This window comes from Mus pahari, chromosome 13 (assembly GCF_900095145.1).
Source record: "Mus pahari chromosome 13, PAHARI_EIJ_v1.1, whole genome shotgun sequence".
In the NCBI taxonomy this organism is placed as follows: Eukaryota; Metazoa; Chordata; class Mammalia; order Rodentia; family Muridae; genus Mus; species Mus pahari.
Window position 1 is genome coordinate 85915990 of NC_034602.1, and position 25754 is coordinate 85941743.

The 25754-nt window shown below is 41.0% G+C and overlaps 1 protein-coding gene and 1 non-coding gene across 2 annotated transcripts; both read right to left on the reverse strand.

Moving 5' to 3' along the window:
* Positions 1-573: 573 nt before the first annotated feature.
* Positions 574-9832, reverse strand: Naa11 (N(alpha)-acetyltransferase 11, NatA catalytic subunit). The gene is made up of 2 exons (XM_021211110.1): positions 9063-9832; positions 574-3201 (listed from the first exon to the last, which is right to left on the reverse strand). The coding sequence occupies exon 1, from the start codon at positions 9736-9738 to the stop codon at positions 9076-9078; it is 663 nt and encodes a 220-aa protein (XP_021066769.1). The 5' UTR covers positions 9739-9832; the 3' UTR covers positions 574-3201; positions 9063-9075.
* A 3578-nt stretch (positions 9833-13410) lies between these two features.
* On the reverse strand, positions 13411-13517 carry LOC115065323. The gene has a single exon (XR_003845100.1). It is a non-coding gene; the product is annotated as a U6 spliceosomal RNA (small nuclear RNA).
* Between the last annotated feature and the right edge of the window lie 12237 nt (positions 13518-25754).

The following is a 25754-nucleotide window of genomic DNA, read 5'->3' on the forward strand; positions in this document are numbered from 1 at the left end:
AGAAATCCCACAGACCATTTGTGTTTTTAAAGATGGGAGAGAAAACTAATACAGCATTGTGGGGAGCAGAGAATTCTCTGAATGTGTACTGTGGATATGGCCATGTCAAGGATTCAGGGGAAAACGGCACCTCCCCACTTTGGGGTAAGGAATAGAGATAGATGGCAAAGCCTTACTTTAGTCTGTATGCAAATATTGCTAGTGTTTGCAGAAAAGATCCCCCAACCGTAGGTTTCTCTCTCATACTTATGGCCTGAAGACTGCTTTTTTTTTTTTTTTTTTAACAAGGATAGCTCCTTACTATTAGTTAAATCTGCCTCTTTGATTGAGCTGTGTACCATACACCCTGCCTCTTTGTACCTAAGTCTAATAAACATTCTGAGCTCCCATGTGCTGCACTCTCCATCCGAGCCCCGACCACCCAACCCCACCTTTTCTGTGCATCTGCATTTGTCTTTTTTTCCATTCCATCACCACCCAGTTAGGTCAAGTCCCTGGAAGCCATGCAAAGATTCAGCACATCAAAGGATTCCAATATAAGATGTAATTGTTAGTTATTATTAACTCACTTCATGCACTACAAATAAACATTTTTATTATATGTATTTTGATATGTCTTTCTATCGAAATGACTTGGTCATCAATCTCTTGACACAGTGTCACAAATAGCATTTCTGTGAGTGAATGAGATCCTAAATTACTTAGGGTCTAATTCAAAATAATCTAACAAGTGTCTTAGATGGGTTAGAAGCTGACGTTTCTGACCATTACTAGTATCAGCATTACATAGAACTAATGAGAAAAAGTACTTTACTTCTTGATCCTTTTAAAGCTTACAGCTTTGGCTCAATTTCCAGCACTGCTTTGTGTGTCTCCCTCACCCCCATATTCCATTATTTGATTCCATATCATCTCTTTCTTATTGCTCTTATCTCTAAGGGAAGAACAGATTTTTAGTTATGTAAGCCACAGGCTTCATTCATGAGTTGATGACACAGCTACACAAGACTTTATGTCCTGGTGACTAAGAGCTTTGAACAATTTGTTGACAAAACGGGGTTCACTCGAGTTTCTGTAAAGCCACAAATTCAGAAGGGGCGTGAGTCACTCTACAGCCAGCACTACACTCATACCATGAACTATTCTACATCCTTGCTTGGGTCTCTCTAGGACCAGGCTTAAGGAAAAAGCAAGCAGTCTGTTCAGAGAAAAGAATCATAATTGGCTGTGTGAAAAGAACAGTGTTGTTATGAAAGCATCATTGGAGGCCCCAGGAATAGGAAGGCGGCTGCTTCTCTGCCATCGGCAGTGCACCCCTGGAATCGTCTGGGACCTTGCTTAACTTAAGCCCTAAACAATGTTAGAACACTGTTTACTTTTATTATCTAAACAGTATAACCCAAACTTGGTAGGCTGCTGCATTGCTGAATTTCTGATGTCTCCTGGTGACAAAGCAAAGCACTGATGGCTTCATTCAGGGGCACTGCAAACACCCGGAAGCCTTTCTGATTTCCCAATTGCTGTGATGATTAACATCAGGTGACTAGAGACTTAGTGTGGCTGGTTCTGGCCTGGAGAAATCAGTCAGGTAAGCTGAGGCTACTCCTTCTGTTTCTCCATCTGCTGGGCTGTTACCATGAAGACATATTGACAAGGGCTCAAGGAAAACACGGAATATTTTATCAGTAAGATTATGCTGCCCTAGAGACAGATGTTAGAAAGCTGTAATATTTAAAAATAAAGAGATAATCACATGCTTGAGGGGAAAGAATAAACCATTTCAGAAGTAAGGGAGAAAATTAAAAAAAAAAAAAAAAGGAAAATGGAAAGACCGAGGACTAGGTTGACACACAAAATGGCAAATCCTTCTATGGAGAAAAAAAGAAAGTTGTATGTGTGCCTCAGTCAAGCCTTTCCCCTCAGACAGGCATTCTCCACACACTGGGGCCTATTTGTAAGAAGTACTTAGCCGGGCTGATGATGGATTACAGAACAGACCCATCTCTTGTCATCAGCTGCTTAATGTCAGGGCTTAGATGTAAATCCATATACTCCAGTTTTCATAAAAATGTAAACATGAACATGTTGGACATTTTGGTAATTAATGTTCAGAGAATATAAAAACATTACTCTATTCTAAGTCCATCTATCTGTGACTTTTCTGGGGAAGTCAAAGCCCTTTGCCTACACTTACTTTTACTGAGACATTCACCAGGGATTACAATTGAAGTTTACATAAATATTTACAATTGACATGTGGCTGGCTGTCATATATTAAGTCAATCCTGAACATTTTTAAACAGCAGAATCTCCTTTTTGCCATTTGACACTTTAACATTGCTTTGCAAATAAACTTTTGAGTTCAAACGGAAGCAAAGAAGAAACTTTGGCTTTGATTTTCTACAGGGTTCGGTTGAGAGCCTGGAGTAATCATTTCCTGCACCGCTACCGATTTCTTATCTGTAAAACAGAGATAATAATGCCCACCACCTCACAGGGCTACATGTTAATAAATGCCATAGCACTGCATGCGAACGAGTGACATCATTACAGAGGAAAGCAAACGCAAAAAGCAAAAAGCAACTGAAATGTACAAGCAAGCAGCTGAGCATCAATGTAATTACTGCTCGCTCACTCTTTCCTTAAAGTTTATACATTCTGCTTGGATGGTGTAGTAGAGCCCTTCTTTATCACGTTTTCCCATCGAAAAGGGGAAAATACCCCTTGAATGTGGAGGGTAGGACACATGGAGTTGCACAGAAAGCCAGAGGAAACAGGTAAATTGCACCAGAAGAGGAAAGGGGCATAAGGTCTAACTTGATGGCCCCAACTATCCCCTTAGTGATGGAAACCCAGTCAAATAATGGCAAAACCCACAAGCTGAAACCTCCAGAGTTGTCCCTGCTTCCTGTTTGTCATTTCTAAGAGACAACTGTGTAATATATCTATAAGCCAACACAGGACCATGGCAAACAGTCCATCGGCAGCACAGTGAGAGAATGCCAGGATGTTCCGTCACAGCAGGACTCAAGCGCCCTTGGCTCTTGCGCTGAGGTGTTCTTTCATGATCACAGTAGTTTTAAAGTTTCTGGAAGAGTCACTGGGAGTTAACCCCAGAGCAGCAGAGAAGATACTGCAGGGCGCCCCGGTTAAATCAGGTTTCACACAATAGATGTGGCTGAGACATGAAGACCAGCGATGCTGTTGAGAAAAGAGAATGTATTAGCAGTGAAGGCACAGGCTCTGACAGCCCTGGAAGTGCTATGGAAGAATGCCAGTTTTCTTCAGACACGTGGTCTCTGAGAGGGTGGTCATGCTCCAGGAGGGGATTCTAACTCATGCACGTATAGGCAGAACTACATTTTGTAAAGCACATGAAGTCAAGAGGCTAAGTGGTGGCAGCCATAGAAGGAGGAAAGATGTATTTGATCACAGTGCATTAGATACGTGTATGAAATTCCCAAATAAGTTAAAAAATGTAGGATTGTAAAGTATCCAAGTTCACTAAGGAAGCCATTAACCAGTTTGTTCTATACTCTACATGATCCCATGGAAATTGGTGGGAATTAGACCACACAGCACAAAGTCTTACAGGAATGAGGCTCTCCCACACACCCCTAACAGGATACATAAGCATTTCTTAACATATGTAGGCCCAGTCTCTTCTATGAAAGGGAAGCAGGGTGGGGGCACAGGCTGACCTGCCCTAGAGAATGTATTCAAACCTAAAGAAATGAAAATACTTCTTTTGTCACCTTCCCATCCTATTTCATTCAAAAGGATTTTGATGCTGGGTATGATGGTGCGTGCCTATAATCTTAGCACTCAGAGGGCTGAGCAGACAGATCACTATTTCCAGGCCTGCCTGGATAAAGTTTCACAAAACAAATCATTTAAAACCAGGATAAGGCATTTCAGTCCTGCAGTGTTACACCTTTCTTCCTTTTTCTTTTAAATGATAAGGGCAGCTTTGAATGAACCCTATTATCACAGTTATGCATAAACATATAAACCCTAAATATTTTATGGGTGTTTTAGTTATCTCAGCAAATATTGCTTGGCAATTTTAAGAAACTAAAGTGAAAAAGTCAAATAACAATATTATACATGCTCTAAGTCAATTTGTTTCATTAAACAGTACCAATACTTTACATGTTTTTTTTAAAAGGTATATTGCATCCCTTAATTTATTAACTTATTAAGTTCAATTTTTATATTGCCAGGCATTCTTTTAGTTGTATAATTTATTTCTAGTTATATGTATGTCTATGTGCAGATGCCCTTGGAGACCAGAAGAGGGTGTCAGGTTCCCTGGAGCTGAAGCTGTAGGTATTGCTGGGGACGAGATTACGGTCCTCCCCAGAGCACTGCATGCTCCTCACCGCTAAGCTACTCTCCAATGCTATAGCACGAGGCTTCTGAATGGTGCATCATGGCGGCCTGCAGAAGGAATGGTGATTGTTAATAAAAACCTCACAAACAGAGAAGAGAATACTGTGGTTTTACAGTATGAAACATCTGCAATATTCTGGAGATATTAATTTTTAAAACATTATAATAGAGTATTTTCAGAAAGATTTACACTCACTTTTTTAAAAAGAACACTCTCCATTTGTAGTATTAATGTATTTTTTCTTACCTTATTCACCAGTAAATATATTTGATCTTCCATACTCGAGCAAGGCGAGTACACAAAGTGAAATTTAGATGGAAATCAATCTCTGCTTATGTGTTAGCTCTGCCGGTGTGTCAGCCAGCCTGTGTACATTACACACTGATTGAAAGGCAGCAGTTAGAGATGATAAATAATCCAAGAAATAGACTCTATCTGACCAGCTTTGGAAAACAGTATTTCATCTCTTCTCAATGTTCTGTATTGTTATAGTGTGCAGCTGCATTTGAAATCTATAGTTCCTGGCATATCTGGGCTAAGGTTATACTAGGAATTTACCAAGCCTGTCAGTCCCTAACCTTCTCCCACGTTTCATTATATCATTCCAGTTATAATTAGTTGTCTGGTAAAATTAAGAACAGTCTATTTCAGTGAATGCTCATGTGAATATTTAACAACTTTCCGCTAGAATGACAGCTTTGCGACAGGAAGAATAAACTAGAAAAGCGAAAGTCACAGAAGTAACCTTAGTTCACTCAGTGATGCCAGCTCAACCAAAAAAACCAACACTTTGATTTCTTCTTCTAGTTATTAAGTGTGGGGCAAATACGAGCTGATTTTGATGCCATTCCTGCCTCAACTAGCATGTTTTGAACTGACCTGTCTTCACTACTATGGCTCCCGAGAAACTGCTGCTTCCAAGCGTTGATTCAGCTAAGGGCTTTGACGTTGAGCTTGTCAGTGGAAGCTATTTTAGTTCTCAACTGCATCTCCCTTCCAAGACTGCAAACTGTTGCTGCTCAGCCGCACCACTCCCCATTTGATGAATGTGAAGGAAAGGAGCTCTAGAGTTAGTTACTGTCTGAGTCTATCAAGAGCAGAATCTACACTGTGAGTGGTGTTTAGCAGGACCAGACCTCTCATAGTTCATCCTCCCATCTGTGGAGCCTGAGTGGCTAAGTCATTGTCGCCCACTCACTCCCTGTGTGTGCAGTGCTCTCTACCACACCTGACCTGTATGGTGTACTCTTCCCACTGACTTTACAGGGGGAGCATGACTAACCTGGACAGTCCTGAGAACAGTTGTAACAGCACAGTGAGCACTACAGGAATAGCAGTCATTCTTGCTATTATTTTTAGGGTGAGAACAGTATATTTTAGAGGAGGTCCTCATTCACCAACTGTCCTACTCACCTGAAAATGGAAATAAGGAAAAATGAAACACGGCTCTCTAGGACTTTTCGCATATGCATGTGAACTTTAGCTCCATAGGAGGGAGCGCCTAACTGTAGCAGTGCAGTGACACTCTTACAGCCCAACCTCATTTCCCCTTGCTCTGGTTAGCTCCACCAATGCCTTTTCCCACACAGGCAAGTAAAGCTACGGCCTGGTGACGGTTCAAAGGGACACAGTAAAGCTTCTGACAACAAGAGAGATATTAGAGTGGAGGGATCATTTCTTTCAGACTTGAAAGAGACAAAATGGCAGATCCCATTGCTACCAATTGTGTGCAAAAGCAGACTAAACATGCTATTTATGTGAGAACCCTTTGTGGACTCCCAGAACTCCCTGTGGCATGTCTTGAAGGCGAGTAATAGCGATCATCCGATCCTGGCTGGGCCAGAACAAAGGTTTCCCACTGTGGAAGAAATGACGCTGTTAGCCAGAATACCTCCCATTCCTTCCTGGGACAAACCTCAATTGCACATCTTTCTCTTTCTTGCCATTAACTGTTAAGCTGGGGCTGAGTTTTGAAGCCTGTAAGGAGTTCTGTATTTACTTTCTTCCTTGTTACCTAAATGTCCATGAACAGATGGAAGACATTATTCTTGAAAATGGGTGTTAGGAAGCAAGGAGCTGAAATTTTGCATTTGTTTCCATTGTGAATGTGTGCACTAGAAGTACTTGCTATACTTAGGGCTCTGTCACAATAAAATTGTAGTACGTTCATACGATAGTATAGCTATTGCAGGCATCTCAAATGTAATTTATACTAGTCTCAAACCTGCCCAGAAATAACTAATCAATACACATATTGCTAGACTTTTATTTCTTACCTACTAAAGCACTTGTATTACAGACATTTAAAATCCTTGACGATCCTATTTCAGTAAATTTGTCTCTTATAATCCCTATGATTGTGATGCCTCCTGGAACACCCCACCCCCCACCTCCCAATGAAGAGGTCCTTAGCTTAGGCTTTACCAGATTAACAAAGGTGCTGTGAAAACCTGTTCTAGGTGGATCTTGAGTACTGTTTACAGAGCAGAGCTCTTTTCCTCTCCACATAGTCTTCCTCACCCTGCAGACCCACACTGCTCTGCAACAGTTTAGTTGCTTTATGCAGAGCACTATACTGTAACTACTAAAGTGACTCCAACAAGGTCCACAGTGGCCTCTGGTTGGGTATGACCCAAAGATGAAGAACAAGAAGGAAGTATTAGATGGGGTCACAGGGCTGTCTCAGAAGGCAGAAGCAGGTGCATCCTATAGAATTCAAGGCCAGCTGATCTAAAAGGAAGGAAAACCATCTCAGGAGATATCAACCTGGAAGGAAGGTGAAATTGAATATAGGAAACCAAGATGCAATTATGCCATGTATGCAAACAGTTCAATTGTAATTGTATTTGTATGGGAGTTATAACTGCCAGGCAAGAATCAATCTTTTCTGGTATTTTTCTCTTTATCTAATAGATGAGATGTTTTCATTTCTCAGGTCCTAAGGGCTTCTGAATTTACTACACCTCAGACGTAGCCTTTTAAAACAACTCTTACTAAGCCCTGTTCTCAATTAACAATGATGAAGAGACACAGGGTACCTGAAGTGATCAGTATCTCCTACATCCTTCCAGGGAGATTTTTAAAAGATGTAACGTTAAAAAAAAATCTGTTTATTTAAATAAATTCTTAAGTGATAAAAGTTTTTTTAAACACAGTGCTGTGTATAGAACCCGGGCCTTGTGCACTTTAGGCAAGTGAATGTCTGTCTAGTAAGGTTCTAAGACAGGAATCTGATGACATCTCTTTTGTTCAGTTTTACCGCCCCCTTTTCAGTCCTCCTTGGCCCTGGATCAGAGGAATCCCATGGGAACTTTAACACTGCTCTTGGCACATGGACTCTTGAATTACATGACACTTTTTTTTCTGGAAGAACTAATTCTATTAGTATGACTACACCTGTTCCTAAGACAGTAGCTTTTAAAAAGGTACTTGTTGGTGTGTGCTTTTAATTGTTTGTGTGTATTTATGGGCACATGTGTAGCAAGGTCAGAAGACAACTTTTGGGTCCCAGGGACTGAGACTTAATCCACCAGGCTTGGCTACAAGTGCCTGGAGCCCTTGAGCCAGCTCAGCTTTTCTTTTACCTTAAAGATATAGGAATAAAGAAACAAAAATAAGATCTCACTAGCTCAGGATGGTTGCAAACTCAACATCCGCCTAGCTCATAAGAACTGGGATTATAGACATATGCTACTATGGGTGCATTAGTGGCTTCTTAGAATGTTTTTAGCAAGTATAATACTTTGCTCTAAGTTTTTGTGTAAATTTTCACAAATCCCAGAGTGAAAAGACAGCATAAGGAAGGAACCGACAAGGAGACATTTCTCGCCTTCAACAGTTTTTTATAAGGCTGACGTTCTTATTTTATTTTTAGACCTTTTCTGCAGTTCTTACAATCAAACCCAGGGCCATTCACAGGCTAGATAAATATGCCTCAGTACCCCACTGCACTCCTTCCCCTTTTAGGCTGCTTATCTTATTAGAATTCCTTATCAGAACTGCTTTTTGTCCCTTTATTTTTGCTGGTGTATTTTAAATCAAATTCTAGGCATCATATTAGTTAATCTGACTTTAAAACGTATTTTTGTAGGATAATTACTTCATCTCACATTTAGCACACTTAATAGAGTTCACATCCCAATTTTGCCTGGGTGACTAGAGAAATGTCTTCTTGGTTTGTTTGAATGAAGCTTACAACAGTACCCCCAATGGTTGTTTGGTTGCTATTATCTTTAGTTTACTAGAAAATTCTTGTGTTTGTTTTGGTGGTGGTGGTGGTGATAATCAAATCCAGCATGATAAGCAGGAGCACTGCCGCTGAGCTACACCCCCAGCTGCCCATACCCTCCCCCTCTTTAAAATGCTACTTCTTTTCTGGAGAGGCCAGGACATTCTGCTGTCAAATTTCTTTCATTCCCATTCTGGATTTCGCTGGCTGCATAGTATATGGTTCAACACATCCCGTTTTCTATCAAAAGAAACACTTGTTGGATTTCAACAAGAAATCTTCCTTTTAGCAAGAGTGTGGCAAAGGTAACACTGTGGACAACTTCAGTGCATTCAGGAGGAATCCTAGCGCAAGTACAAAAGGGTAGGACAAGATGGGACTGGGCAGGCCAAGATATGATGCAAAGGGGGACAGAGGAGGCCCGGCCAAAGAAGAGAATACCTGAGGAAATGCTCTAGGAGATGGAATCCAAGTCCTCTGAGCTGTCCTGGACATCAGTGCTGTCGCTGCTGCCACTGTCCTTGCCTGTGCGGTTCTCGGGCTGACAGGCCTCCTCGGCATCAGGAAGTGTGCCGCCCTGGGTCTCCTGGTTCTCCTCGGGGCCCAGAACCACGTATCTGTTCTTCAGCACCAGCTGCCTCCTCAGCTCATCTGCCATCTGAGAAAGATCCCGCTTCATGGCGTAAGCATCTTCGCCATCCGCATAGTACTTGGGTTCCACCTCACTGACCTGGAAGTTGAGGGTGTTAGAATACAGGTGCAGGGCCGCCCTGTTGCTCTTCCTGACGTGCAGGGACACGTACTTGGCGCCGAAGTTCTCGATCATCGCCCGTGAGGCCTGGTCCATGAGCTTCTGGGCCAGGCCGAGGCGCCGGTGCGAGCGCTTGACGGCCAGCGAGGTGATGTGCCCGTGGGGGACATCATCGGGGTCCTCCTCCATCTTGGCCAGGACATAGCCCACGATCTTGCCGTCCTCGTCCTCGGCGATGTAGGAGAGCTGGGGCCACGACAGGCCGTGGTAGAAGTAGTACTTCATCTGGTAGTTCTCCGGCAGGCAGAGGAGGTTGCAGTGCTGCATGTTCATCAGGTCTTCGGGCCTGGCATTGCGGATGTTCATCCTGGCCGGCAGGGCCCACACCGCCTCGTTGCCTTGGCAATGGATCTCAGAGGGCCAGGCCGCGCAGAGACCGGTGGCGGGAAGGACTGTGGGCGGAAGGGGTGGAGCTAAGGGCGCTTCCGGAAGTCTGCTGTCCCAGGCATGCATAAGTGCACACTTGGGAAACAGTGGAGGGAGAGGAGGTGAGTCCTTCTCGGTTTAAAAGGTATGGGACTCATTGCATACCAGCACGTGTGTGCAGTGGTTCATGTGCAGGTCAGAGAAGCAGAAATCTCTTCTTCCAACATGTGGGTCCCACGGATTGAACTCAACTCCTTTATTTGCCATCAGGCCACCTATACTCCCTGTACTCGATGAGCCTTCTATTTGGACTCAGTTTTGTTTTGTTTTGTTTTAATGAGATATTTTCTTTATTTCTATTTCAAATGTTATCCCCTTTCCTGGTTTCCCCTCTCCATGCTCACCTACCCACCCACTCCCGCTTCCTGGCCCTGGCATTCCACTATACTGGGGCATCCAGCCTTCACAGGACCAAGGACCTCTTCTCCCACTGATGTCCCACAAGGCCATCCTCTGCTACATATACAGGTGGAGCCATGGGTCCCTCCATGTGTTTTTTTGGTTGGTGATTTAGTCCCAGGGAGCTTGGGGGTTAGGGAGTACTGATTAGTTCATATTGTTGTTACTTCTATAGGGCTGCAAATCCCTTCAGCTCCTTGGGTACTTAATCTAGCTCCTTCACTGGGGACCCTGTGCTCCGTCCAATGGAATGCTGTGAGCAGACACTGGCAGATCCTCTCTGGAACTGGAGTTACAGACGGTTGTGAGCTGCCATATGGTTCTGGGAATTTGGAAGAGAAGCCAGTGCTGTTAACCACTGAGCTAAGAGAGACTCTTAGACTCAGTTTTAGCCTTTAGTTTGTCCACGTCTGAACAGCCCTATGTAACTAAATAAACCAGAACATAATGCCATCATAGGTAGTCTGTTCTTCTCTTACCCTCTGGAGTCCTACCGAGTAGGTCTCATATATAAAAATCACACTGTGCTCATTTTTTTGTTTGTGTATTTTTTTATTCACTATGTGTGAGTTTCAGCCATCTTGTTCAGACTGAAGCTTTGCTATAATTTCGTTTGATATCCCATTATCTAAGGTTTTTTTGTCTTTGTTTTTTTGTTTTTTGTTTTTCCAATTCACTGGGAAACTACTGTTCATGGCTATTTGTGGTATTTCCAGTTTGGAATAGTATGGAGAACATGGCAGAATGTTGTTGAATATTTATGTACATACTCACCTGGACTGGAGAATATAATGATTTTCAAATGTTATAAATATTCCTAAGCAAAATTCCAAATAAAAAATTCTTCATTCTTCTTAGAAATATGTTCCAGGTTGCAAAGAACGAGTCTATCCCCCCCACCCCCATGTGAAGGGTTTTGGCAAGGCAAAACCCTTGAGTAAGAGGGTGTTCTCAGAAGAGTGAACACACACAAAACTCTAACTCTAGGCATGGCTGTGTCTTTTCCCCATGGCTGGGGCCTTACAATCTTACTCAGGAGGCTAGTCTGAAAAAACAACCAACCAACCACCACCACCAACAACACATCAAAACTGGTGCACAGGAAATGAAGGGGGAAGGGACCACTGCTCCAGGTCATCAAATTGCTGGAATAGAGCAGTGGACCTGTATATAAATATAGGTTTTACTGGGTGGGGAGAATTAAAACATTAGCATAAAGGTCGTACAGATGGGGGAACTAGAAAGATCTTAATTCCGTGTCCTAGACACGTCTTATAGTATTTGATGAAAAGTCTCATATCTGATATTTCTTACATTGGCAACATATGTGATTTTTCCATTCTTTTTATATTATCCATTCTTGTGCAGGGATGGAGGTATGGCACTGTGGCATATTTTGCATTTTTCTGGTGACTAGTGACAACGAACACCTGCTTATTATTTGTTCTGTTTCCTTTTTGAGAAGTGGCTGCTCAAATTTTTGCTTATTTTTTTTTAATTGGCCTGTGTTTCTTTTCTTTCTCTCTTTCTTTTTCTTTCCTTTTTCCCCTTTCTTCTCCATCCCTCCCTTCCTCCTTCCTTTCTTGCTTGCTTGCTCCCTCGCTCTCTCTGTCCCTCCTTTTTCTTTCTTTCTTTCTTTCTTTCTTTCTTTCTTTCTTTCTTTCTTTCTTTCTTTCTTTCTTCCTTCCTTCCTTCCTTCCTTCCTTCCTTCCTTCCTTCCTTCCTTCCTTCCTTTTTTTCTTTTTTTCTTTTTTGAGGCAGGGTCTCTCTTTACATAGCCTTAGCTGTCCTGAAGATCCAGTCAATTTTACTGCAGGAGCCATCAGGGTGTACCTACAATGTAGGCCAGGTTGGCCTTGAACTTACAGAGATCCACCTGCCTCTGCCTCCTGGATGCTGGGATTAAAGGCGTGGGCTGCCTGTGATGTGCCTGTGTCTCTTCTTAAAGGCTGCTTTTCAAATGTGTGTATTCTGGTTTGACGCCCTTATGGAGCTGGTTATAAGAGTCGTTGCAGTGAATATCATCCTTTCCTGTTGACTGATTTTTTTCCACCTCATCTTTTGTCAGCCTCTCTCCCCCTTCTCCACTGAAGAGTGAATCCAGAGCCTCTCTCCCACCAAGATACTACTGTCTTTCCAGACCTCCTAATGCTAACTCTTTAAACAGACATGAATTGCTTGCTTTTTAAATTTTACAAGTACCCAGTCTATAGTCACAGTCATATGTTTTCCTCTGAAACCCTTATTGTTTTGTGTCTTATATTTATATTTGCTTCTCTTTGACATTGACTTTTGGATGTGTTGCCAGACATGTTTGGCATCTTTCTTCTCTAGTTTGATATTGCAATTCATTTGCTACTTTCTTTTTTTAAAATCACCATCTTCTTTTCACTGCATTTTGTGTCACCTTTGCCATAAACATTTGGCATGTTAAAAAAAGTATATCATCTTTTAATAAAGCAAAACTTGGGATTACCTTTTCATAATGCAAGGGGGTCATGTTTGTAAGCATTGTTTTATACATAAACTGACTACAGAACTACATTATAAACTACATTATAAATGTAGAACTACATTATAAACATCTTCTCTGTGATGAAACATTGGTTGGTTACAGGTTTTAAAATTAAAAAAAAAAAAAAGTCAAGGAGGTGTATAGCTAAAACAGCTCAGGCTGCCATGGTCATCAAATACATAGAATTTTTATTTCTGATATTCCAAGATCATTTTGGAAATTAATAGCTACTTTTTTTTTAACTTGTTTGCTTTTGTAGTGTCGGGATTGTGCCTGGGCTTCATGTTTGGATGTACTCTACCACCAGCTTTACTTCCTGTTCTGAGGCATGGTCCCCCTGAGTTGCTGAGGCTGTCCTTGAGTTCTCTCTGAAGTCAGGGCACACCTTGATTTTGAAATTATCCTGCTTCAGCTTCCCAGACAGCTGGGATTATAGGCCTGTGCACCACACTGCATGGTTTTCTCCTCTATTCCATTTCTAGGAAGTGTTGAATGAATATTAGTATCACTAGAAGGCAGCAAAATGATATAAGTCCACATCTCATTTAAATCAATCAAATGGAAAAAAAAAAAAAAACGACTTAACTAAAGAGGCTCTTTGCCTTTAGAAATAGTTTTATTTTTTTATTTTTATTTTTTTTTATATGGAATGCTTCACGAATTTGCATGTCATCCTTGTTCAGGGGCCATGCTAATCTTCTTTGTATTGTTCCAATTTTGGTATATGGGCTGCCAAAGTGAGCACAGTACTTTTATTTTTATTTGTTTTATTTCTTGTTTAGACAACATCCCACGGTGTAGCCCAGACAGGTCTACAAAGCACTCTGTAGTAATGCTGGCTTCTAACAAGGCAATTCTTCTATCTCACATTACTGAGTGTCTTACAGGTATGGGCCATTATGCCTGTTGGGGTCCAGGAGTCGCCCCACAAACCACACAGTGATCTCAGTCAGACAAGGATGGTTTATTGAATGCGTACCCTAATGTTGATCGATTAGAGCTGTGGCTCAGAATTCAGGGGCTGAGCTATGGCTATGAACATCTTTCTCTGTCAGCTTATAAAGGCTAAAACCACAAAACCCACAAAACCCACAAAACCCACAGTGAGCTCATGCGCAGGTGCAGGAAGTGCTTCCAGTGGTCAGCTCTGACTCAAGCTGTTTTAGACAGTAGTTCATTTTGACTTTAAATTGTCGGGTCCTTTGTAAAGCTTTGTGGAATTTCTTAAGAACCTCACCCAGAACATAACAGGGGATGTGGTCAGCATGACCTTGCTCTGAGTCAGTTATCAAGTGGTATGGAGCAAAGTCCATGGATATGTGGGAGCTAGAAGGCAGAAATAGAATCAGTATGATACCATTTCGTTGACAGTATGAAATTCTCTGTGATCAAGAAAAGATTTAAAGGCATGTCGTACAATTATTATTTTGAGTTAATATGAGTTAACACTTATATTTAATTTTTCTCTAAAAATGTATTAGCCTGTCAAGATGGCTCAGCAGGTAAAAACACTTGACCCAAGCCTGAAAAAAAAAAAACACCTGTGTTCCATCCCCAGGACCCTCATGGTGGAAGGAGAGAACTGACTTTCACAAATTGTCCTCTGACCTCCACACGCCTGCTATGGCATCCACACATGCTACATAAATAAATAAGTGAACTTTGAATCATTGAATGCTCAAAAATTAAAGCCATGTCTGGAAGTACAGTTCCTTGATATCAGCTGTGAGCTTTTTGGGTTGGAGATGAGGGAGGGATCAATCTTTGAGGGTCACGAGCTGCCAGCATAGCACAATTCACAAGGTGCAAGTTCAATGACAGACCCTATCTTGTGATAGAGGAGCTCACCTGAGGACAACCTCTGACCTCCTTGTACACATGCATGTACCCAAACATCCACACACACACATGTCATCCTTTGTCACACAAACAAGTACATATACTGTATATACACTTTTTTAAATTTTAAAGAAATCAAACAAAAGTAGGGTACAAATGATAACAAATATTGATATAGAGGTGGGGAAAAGAGCTCTTATGTTCTGCTAGCAGGAGTGTAAACCAGTGTAAACCACTTTGAAAGTTTCTGAAGACCTAGAAATAGAAATACCATATGACTCACCTATAGCACTTCTGGGCATATACTCAAAGGCTTTCTTTCTGTCTTATATAGAGGTACACGTGCATTCATGAGCATTGCTGCTCTAGTCCCAATAGCTAGGATATTGAATCAACCTATCCGTCCATCATCAATTGATGCACTGATAATCAAAATGTGGTACAAAACCAGGTGAGGCTTAATATTATTTCTCTCTGTCTCTCAGGAAGTACTATCATTCTAAGGAAGGCCACTGAAGGGCTTACCTTTTTTTTTTAAAATACATTTTATATTTTCTTCTTTGAGAATTTTATACACATATACACGATGTTGAAATAACATCTCATCTGCCCTTTGGTCCCCACTCCCTAGTTCCTCTGATGTCACCATGCATGCCCAACTCCCAACCCCATGCTTTCTTTTTCTTTTCCTTCCTTTTAAGATAACCTACTAAGTCTATTTAGTGCTGTGTATACATGCACAGGAATGGGGCCATCCACTGGAGCACGGGAAACCTACCAAGGGCCACCCCTCCCAAAGACTGATTCTGTGATGTTTCCAGAGTTTTGACACTGAGGTTAATCCCATTTAGGTTATCCCACTTAGGGCTCAGAACACAGAATCACTTATTCTTACCACTCTGGCCAAGGATGGATTGTTGCGTTGATCACCTCCCACTGCAAAAGAACTGTTTTGACTGATGTTGAGAACATCCAGATCTATGTCTGTAAACATACTATTTAGAGAGCAGTTTGAAAAAAACAAGACTATTTAGCAGCGCAACAATGCTAAGTTCTAATATACGGCCTTTGACATCCTCAACCATTGGCTTTTAAAGAAGTTAACCATAGCAGACATGATTTCCCTTTTGTGGAGCAGGCCTAAAATTCAATCAGAAAAGGGTTGATTACTCCATATTTGCCATACGACTATTGCATGCCACTGTTGGGTACATCTTACCTGGCTGGTCTGTATCACACCATTCAGGGCTCAACATTGGGGAAGATCACTGATGCTACCACATCACACCTCTGGCACTATGAAGTTCAGCCAGCAGAGAGGAAGTTTTCTAGTCAGTTTGAGGTTGATTTCTCTATGTCCTACACCCAAAGCATGTGGTGTCTACATCATTAGGCTCTCGCCATAGAGTTAGGGTGGGCTACCAGGAGCAGTAGCAACATCTTGTATTGTTTCAGCAACCTCTGTGACCTCCCTACCCAGTAACTTAGGGAGATACCCCATTGCTGAGTAACTGGTGAGTTTCCATAAGGGTTTTTCATAGTCCTTAGTTTCAGTTAATCTGCTCCTTCCCTCCTCCTTTCTAGTCCCCTGTTCCCATAATCTCTGTAGCAATATTCAGGACAGTTCTGAGGAAGCCTTTGTTTCTTTTGACATAAAATGGGTACCAGTATCAGATGAGCAAGTCGGGTTGTACTTCTAAGGATTAGAGGCAGAAGTAGCTGTGTGTGGATTTCACTCATCTACACTCAGTTTAGGATAGGACACCAGTGTCAGGTCAAAGGACTTAGCACTATGTCTATGACCAGTCCCCTGCAAGGGAGGTGGGGAGCAGATGAGAAACACAGGCAGGCCAGTGCTACAGATGGACAACTGATGATGTGAGCTTGGGCATGGCCTTGGAAGGGGTGGAAGGACATGGTCCCCACCCTTAGAACAGCAGGCATGGCCCTCCATGAGTATCGATAGCTGCTATGGGCTTAAGGCTTGTCTGTATAATAGTGTACATATTTTCATGTTTCTTCTTCAAGAAATGTCCACCCTGTTAACGTTAATGACTCCATGATAATTAGAAACAGCACAAGTCTAGGAGATGGAAGTGTGGTTAATGTCTCAGCAAAATGGTAAATGCTGGGTGGGACCTTCAGGACAGCCCTTCAGGCTGTGGAAAAGAACTCTAAAAACATGAGTTCAAAAATATAGAACTTTTCAACTATGTAAAATATAAGGATGAATTGTATAAGGAGCCTCACAGATGTAAAGGAACAGAGGCAGCTGTGTCATGAGCCGACTTGTCAGAAAGAGAGTTAGGAAGGAGACAGAGAGATTTAGGGAGTGGTGATGACAGGAGATCCCACTCAGCTAGGTTTTTTTGTTTATGCTTAAAAGGGCAGGCAGATTCTTGAGGTCAGGGTTTGCCTAGGAGAGAGCAAGGTTAGGTATAAACGGTAATTTCAGGGCAGGGTCCCACCCAACTAGTTTATCACCTGTACTTTACCGAGGCAAGCAGATCTCTGAATTCTTTTACAAGGTTAAAAAAAAAAAAATGTGCTTGCTGTCTCTCAAGAGTCATGGGGCTGTGGTCATGGGATGCTGATTCAAGGATGGCCTAAGGGGAACCTGCAATAATGACTAGTGATATGCAAATTAAAAAAAAAAAGAATAACAAACCTGGCCCTTTGCTTGGAGAACTGTCTCTAGCAGAGCATAGAGTGAGCAATCTGGAAAGCTGTCTTGAGCAAAACCTAGGCTGCCAGTGTGGACCCATAATTTGACTTCCTTGTTTTGTTGCTCTCAAACACGCCTTCTCTCGGAACCCTTCTCGAAGCCCAGGCTGTCCTTGGTAGACCCTAGTATTGGACTTACACCGCTCATAGCCTGGTTACCTGGGCATCTAATTCTCTTTTTTTTTCTCTTCACTTTCTGAGGACTTTTCCCGCGTCACATGAAAATAATTTTTCTTCCAGGGATTTGCAAACTACATACTGCCTAATATGTTGAGTGGATGCTTATAGTATGAATATGTCATCAGAGGCACCCATAATTTGAGACAGAATAAGCAATCTTCCTGTATTGGGCACAAATAAATTGCATGATTATAGTACATATTTTTTGTTGTTGTTTTTGTTTCTGTTTTTGTTTTTCGAAACAGGGTTTCTCTGTGTAGCCCTGGCTGTCCTGGAACTCACTCTGTAGACCAGGCTGGCCTCAAACTCAGAAATCTGCCTGCCTCTGCCTCCCGAGTGCTGGGATTAAAGGCGTGCGCCACCACGCCCGGCTATAGTACATATTTTTATGGAATACTTCCAAGTGTTCTTACCTAAAGTATGTAATGAAAAAATGTGAAGATACTTATGCCATACTATTTTTAATATTGTGTGCTTAGTGTTATTTTCTCTAACCAGCTGCATTATCTAGCAAATGCTTTAATGTCTGGGCTTCTCAGAGGTTTGCAGATCATTTCATTATCTGACCCAGAAATAAATCTCATGAATTAAGCAATCATGTTACAGCTCTAAGCTTCTCTTTCAGGCCTTCGGAGGCGAGTAGTCTGTTTCACTAATATGCATTTCCCACTGTATACCTGCAAAAGATGTTCCTCAGATTCCATGGCCAGCTGACTCTAGGGAGATTTGATCTGTGGCTTGCAGAGCAGCCAGAAGAGTACGAGAAAAGGGCAAGAGGAAGCCATCTTTGGTGACAACTCACAAAGGTAAGTTTTAGCTCCCAGCTAGACAGTGTTTAAGTCTTTGACTAATAGAAACTTTAACTTTTTTCACCCTGTCTCAGAAGTAAGAGTCATTTCTTTTATTATTATTATTATTTACATTCCAAATGTCCCCTTGGTCCCCCCTTGCATAATTTTTGCATCCTCTCCCCTTCACCTCTGAGAGAGTGAAAACTCCCCCTGCCATCTTGAATCCCCCAACCCTGAGGCATCAAGTCTTCACAGGATTAGGTACATCCTCTCTCACTGAGGCCAGGCAAGATGGCCCTCTGCTACATATGCTCTGGAAGCCTCAGGATCAGCTAATGTGTGCTCTTGGGCTGGTGGCTCAGTCTCTGGGAGTTCCAAGGGTTTAGACCAGGTTAGTTGAAACTATTGGTCTTCCTGTAGGGTTGCCATCTCCTTGAGGCCCTTTAGTCCTTCCCTTAACTCTTCCATAGGGTCCTCAATCTCAGTCCAATGGTTGGCTATAAGTATCTTTCTGTCTCAGTCAGCTGTTGATAGAGCCTCTCAGAGAACAGTCATCTTAGGCTCCTATTGGCAAGCACTACTGTTGCTAATCTTTTGGTTGTTTTACCATCCCCTGTTGGCCTCATGCCCCTTGTATCACTCACTGTCTATGTATTAAATTTCTTCAATTTAAATTACATGGGGTGGTTTCGTGACAGACTGCTGACTGATGTAAGAACTGTGGCAATCCATTATGTGTTTAATGTGAATTTATAATTTACAGCTACTTTTCAAGTTCAAGATAGAGAACTTAAACTATCTAGGTACTGATGAATGATTTAATAAGGTAAAGGAAGTGATGGTTGACTTATAACTTGTGGGGTTTTTGCTTGTTGAGGCACCATAAACTGTTTCATTATTGCCAGATTATTTCCATATCAGTATCTGACTATTATATATGCCACTAGACATTAATGTACTGGTTACAGAAGTCAGTGATGGTATTATTTGATAGATATGAGGACATGTGGGAGTGACCTGGAACAATAATGGGAACGTGAGCAGGGGTGAAGTGGCATTAATGAATTACATGGACCTGATAAGCATACACTTGACGTACATTCTTATGACTTGTTAACTATGATCTTGAACAGATCACTTCAGTGTTCTCAGGATATGTGTGTTCTCCTAAGAATGTTCCAGCTCTACATAATAATTCTGCTACTTTGTTTTGAGAATGAAATGGGAGTAATCTATAGGAGAACTGAGTATAAAGGAAGACTATTATAAATTTTTTTTCAAAGAACTCATCCTGAAGTCCTGAATATGCCCATTGGCAGGTTGATAGACATTTGATAAGAAGAGTTGCTGAAAGAAAAGTTAATGGAGCAGGTATAGTAGCGTAGCTATAATGAATAGATTTCAATACATTGACACTGGGGAAGGTGGCGATAGGGTGACTGTGGGATGAATAAGTAAGAATCTCTAACTTAGAAAGGACTCAAGAGAAAAAACAACAACAATGGATTTATCCCACATTCTTCTACTTAAGTCTTATAATGGCGAGTGTGAATGCCAAGTACAGGCCATCCATTTAGAAAGTCTACACGTGTGATATATTCCATGGCCCTCTGGTGTGTGCTGGGTAGCCCACTATCCTCACCTATCCTGTGAAATAGAAAGGTGAGAGAATGAGCCAGGGAAATGAAAACCAACACAGAGATTAATCTTAAAGCTTTAGAGTTTACAGTACATTAAGCTCCCAAGTACTTAGTTGCAGTAAATCACCAACCCAAATATGCCCATGTATGAATACAAGCTGTACACCTAAATTGGGCAGATCTACCACTACACTACTATATTCCCCAGCTACAAGATCCCTTATAACTTGTAATTTTTCTAGGCTATGTGCTTCTGCTCCATTTTCCTTCCACCCTTTTCTCTTTAGTCTTCCCCTCTCTCTCCTTTTCTCCCTCAACTTTTTAGCTCCACCTTCCCTTCCACTGCCCAATCACCAGCTTTAGCCTTTATTTTACTAGTTAAATTGGGGAAAAGGATCACATGAGGTCACCTGAGAACATGATTCACTCCTCAGCCCAGACAACCCCTCTTGGGGAAGCAAAATTAACATCAAAATTCAAACAACACCAGGGCAATCCACAACAGTACCTGGCTTGTGGTTTCCTGGTGTAAAACTGCTTGCCAACCCTCATAGATGTCATTCTTTATCATCTCCATTCTGTATGGTCTTGTTGCTTTGGTAGTTGACTTAACTGTTTTGTGTATGAATGCCAAAAGTTAGTCGCCAGTGAAGTGACTCCCCCCCCCCCACCTTGGGTATTTTCCAGAGATTGTCTAAGGAGAAAACTTGGGAGTTATGTGGCTTTTTCAAAAAGGCATTATTCAATAACTATGTCAAACAATTTGCTGTTAGGCTCAGGCATGTGATGTCTTGAGCTTATTCAGGTCTACAATTCTATATTAGTCGAACGCAGATAAAATTTGCTTCATTGGGGGTGGTAGTGGAATGTTGGGATTCAGAATGGAGTCAGATGTGGTAGAACTTTAATATTAAACTAAAATTTAATAAGAAAACTTAACTTCCATTAATCCAATACTAATTTAGTTATGTAACAGCAAATAATTATACAAATTTTTACATCAAGAAAAAGAAATTGGTGCTTTCTCCTTCCCACTGTGTCAATAATAATGTTTTAAAATATACTTCATTATAAGCAATGAGAATGTATGACACATGGATATATCTTTCTGGAGTCTCACCGCAAAGTGCATTCCAGGCATACAGATAACACACAACAGCAATGTTCAGAACTGGATTTATAGAAGGATTTAAGAAGTAGAAGTAGATTTAGAGGATTAATATAAAAATCATAGGAATGCCTGACATGTCATATTTCTTCAAGAAATTTCAGGGATATAGATTAGCGGAGGCTCTAGGGTTCTCACAAAGGTGATTCATCCACTCAAAGGGAACCCAAATCGGCTAGATACTATGACTGAATGTTCAGCTAGCCAAGGAACTTCTCCACAATGTGGCTGCCAGCTAAACACTGCTTTACAATTCATTTTCTAATTATGTCAAGAAATACAAAACATATTTGCGATCTTCTGCTTGTGTCTTTGTGCCCCACTGTCATTAGCTCTTGGGTTTCCTCTCTGCTTCACTTCCCCAATGTAGCAGATTGAACATGCAAAGCATACAGCACAGAAGACTGATGACACGTGGGTCCCTGTCTCCTGGCACACTCTGCTAATCTGCCTCAACTGCCATCACTAATTAGGGTGAAGCAATGACTCCCACCTTGGCTGTTACTGTATTTAAATGCATTTGGAGAGCCATGCATGCAAGTTTCACTTGATGAACTTATTATCCAGTTCATAATGTAAGAAGACAAGAGGTTATATTTCAAGTTTTGGGGACTCTTTAAATAGGTGAAATATGTTATCCATGTAAATGTATATAGTAATGGGTGGTCTTAAAAAATATAAATTAATACCCATGTATTCAGTAATGGACTAAGAAATAAGATAGTGCTAATACGTTTGAATTCTAGTCATAATCCCTGGCAATATATGTTAGACTGTATATTAGAATATAAGTGTTAGGACATAAATATTAAAATATGTATTAGTATGTTTGTTTACATATATGTGAGTGTGTATGTGTTTTTGTTTCTTTCTCCTCCATACAACTCTAACTTGTATGTTTAAATATTTCACATTTATATGCATACTTAAGTTAAAAATTATACAAGTTTTCTCATTTTAATAATTATATGATCATAATTATATACCTTTATATTTGATGATTTGTGTTTTTTTTCAACAGGATTTTAATTTTTAAATTTTTGGTGTGTGTTCCCTTGCTTAGGGTTTTCTTTGTCTTCTAGAGACAGACTTCATGTATCACCGCAAATGTTAGAGCGACAATGATGACTTTAGCCCTCTTGCCTCCACCTCCTGAGTTCTGGGATCCCAGACATGCACAGGATTCTCCTAACTCTGGGCTTTATGCAGGCTACATTCTGTGCTTTGACAAGTGACCTACATCACCAACTCTTTTTCTCCAATTCTATTCTTTTCCTTTATTTATTTATTTTTTTAAAGAAAAGACAAGATATCTCTGTGTACCCCTGGTTGGCCTGGAACTCATTGTGCAGAATCGACTTGTCTTAAAATCGCAGATCTCTTCCTGCCTCTGCCCTCCACGTGCCATCATATCTGGTTTCAATATCTGTCTGTCTTGGAGCTCTATCCATGTCAGTATACACATTCATAAAATATTTAATTTTAGCACTGTTTAGGCGTACCAAACCATTGTTTGCCTTAAATGTAATGATGATTATTTTCCCCAGAAATTTGGTTTATCTCTAATTTTTAAAAGAACATTACACACTGTCTTAATTTTGTGTTTCCCTAACACACTTAGAAACTTTCCGTAGCACACGTTTGTTGCATTATAATACTGTCATTCAGCTGTGTGAAGAGTTCAGTTTTTGCAGATGTAAGCCCAAGGCTTCCACTTTATTGTAGCATACTGTCGTAGTTACTTTTCTTGCTGTGATGATAAAATACTCTAACAAAAGCAGCTTAAGGGAAAATGAGGTTTATCTTGGCTCTCTGTTAGTTGATCGAGTCTGTCCAGGCAGGACATTAAAATATCAAGAGCTAGAGGTCACATGGCATTAAGAATCAGGAAGCGGTAAGAATCAGGAATTGAGCCCGGGAGTGGTGGCTCACGCCTTTAATCCCAGCACTCGGGAGGCAGAGGCAGGCGGATTTCCGAGTTCGAGGACAGCCTGGTCTACAGAGTGAGTTCCAGGACAGCCAGCCAGGGCTACACAGAGAAACCCTGTCTTGAAAAACCAAAAAAAAAAAAAAAAAAAAAAAGAATCGGGAAGCATAGTCTGCATGAACTCATGATGCTTGTCAGCTACCACTTACAGTCCAGGATAGGGGATGGTGCCACCCATAGTGGCTGCATCTTTCTGCTTAAAGTAAGGTAATCAAAATAGTCTTCCACACGCTCATCTCCTAGGTGATTTTAGATCTTCTTGGGTTGATAACACCAAGTATCATACTTACCAAAGGAGAATTTTCTTAGCTCTTTTGGAGTTACTCATTATTACCTGCTGTGTGAACCATTTTATGATATGGAAGTCTGTTTACTTGAAGTTAGCAGAGATACCTATAGGCATAATGTCGTTGTACACTGTGTAAGGATTATCCTTGTATTATTCAAATACTGGTTTCTGTTTCAGTCCTTATTCTGAGAATCTCCTGCCTCAATGAGGTTTCAACATTGCTCTCCAATTCTTCCTTGATTGGTCAATGACTGAAAAGGGGAGAGAGTAGAGCAGAACTGCTTCCCAGCTAGGGGAGGGGCAGGAGAGAGAGAGAGAGGAAGTGGGGAATAGTCACAGGGAGAGTGTCCAAGAGACATTATGAGAAAATCCCTGGAGCCCAGAGAGCCAGATCCATACTAAAATGCAGTTATCACTGAGATTTTGATTAGGAGGAAGCAAGATTAGTTTAGTGGATTAAAATAGAATAATACTGCTCAGTTGTTATACCCTGAAAGCTTGTTAAATAAATATAATGATCCAGTCTCAATTATGTGGGAGCTAGCTGGGTTAAGAGGAAAACTGCCACAAACACTTGTTTAAAAGCTACTAACAGATACCACTAGTTTTGAATCTCCTTTAAATCTCTTTCAGCCCCTCTGATTATATCAGGCCCCTAAGAGTATTATTCTCCCTGATTAAATCATCTATAGAGATCTTGCTGATTTCCCAAAGTTCCTTCTGCTACGTGGCAGTGCAACAATGGAGATGAATCAGCAGCAGCATCCTGAGTGCCCCACTCACAGGCAGTGAAGTTAGTTCTCAGGATGCTACACTAAGCAATAGCAATCTTGGGCAGTATTCTGGAATTCTGCCTAAGACCATGTTTTTTTAAATGATTTATTTCTGAGTAGTGTTTTGAATGAGAAATACACCCCCCCACACACACACACACATAGGCTCATGCATTTGAACACACAAGCTCATACATTTGAGCATTTGACCCCTGTTGGTGGCACTGTCTGGGGAGACCTATGGAGAAGTACAGCCTTGCTGGAGGAAGGACATCATGGGCTTTGAAGGTTTCTAGCTTCCCTCTACTTGCCATTTCTCCATACTTCCTATTTGCAGTTCCAGATGGGACCTCTTAGTTTCTTGCTCCTCGCCCAAACTTCTGATTTTTAAATAGGGTTTTGTTGTGTAATGCAGACACCCTGAACTCGTGGAAGGTTTCCTGCCTGAATCTCCCAGATGCTGGAATCACAGGCAGGCCTCATTGTTCCTAGCTTTCAACCAAAATTTAATGTTAGAGAAAAAGAGACTCCTCTCATAAGAGAGATCAGTTCTGAAGGCTTTGTTTTATATGCCTAATAATGTACATTGAAAATATGTGGAGCAAACTGCATAGAGTGCTAATTGATAAGCCTTTAATCAGTTCAGTGCCTTACCCTCAATGAGTGATACAATAATATCATTAGAAAAACAAAACAAAAAAATATAGAATACTTGAATAAGACTAAAAGCCAACATTACCTAAGTCAATTTATACAACTATGTACCTTAAATGGCAGAGGTACACAAGATATAATTGCCATAATAGATCATCTTCTATGCCATGAAATGGGTCAATAAAGTCAAGTGGATTCAAGTTATAACTGCTATATTCTTTAAGAATTATGCAATCAAAATGCTCAGTCACATAAGATAATGGCAAATATCCAACTTTTCAGAAATTATATAACATGTTTCAAATAACCTCTGACTTGGGACAATCAGACAGACAAGGAGTATCTTGAAATAATATGGTACAACATTTTAAAAAGTAAGAGGAATCAGCCCTGTTTGTGAAGTTGTACTTAAATTGGGCTAACAGGAATTTGTTACGAATTTTAGCTTCAAGATACAAACCAAAAACTTAGGAAGTATTCTTTGCAAAATGCCAAAGTATAATCCGGGATGATTTGGGGATGACTGGATCCACATGGCTGATTTTCAAGCTTTAAAAAGAGGCTGGAGGCTGGAGAGAGATGCATCAGTGATGCAGAGTACCTGCTACACTTTTGAAGGACCAGGTTCAGTTCCCAATAGCTCACAACCATCCAGTTCCTGGGAGATCTGACACCCTTTCCTGATCTCTGAGGGCACCAGGTATTCATGTAGTGCACGTGAATGCCAGCAAAACACTCATACACATAAAAGAAAACAAATATGTCTAAAAATGTAAAATAAATAAATAAGAAAGAAGACCTTGAATCTTAGACTACAGTTCACAGACACATGACTGGCTCCTGTCTCTCATGGTTATTTCTTCTGAATACATTCAACTGTAAACACTGCTAGAAAGAGCACCACACACTCAGGTTCTCTGTGGTCTTTGTTGAAGAA

Coding starts and splice junctions, on each gene's coding strand:
- Naa11 (XM_021211110.1), bottom strand. CDS start 9,738: ATGAACATCCGCAATGCCAGGCCCGAAGACCTGATGAACATGCAGCAC.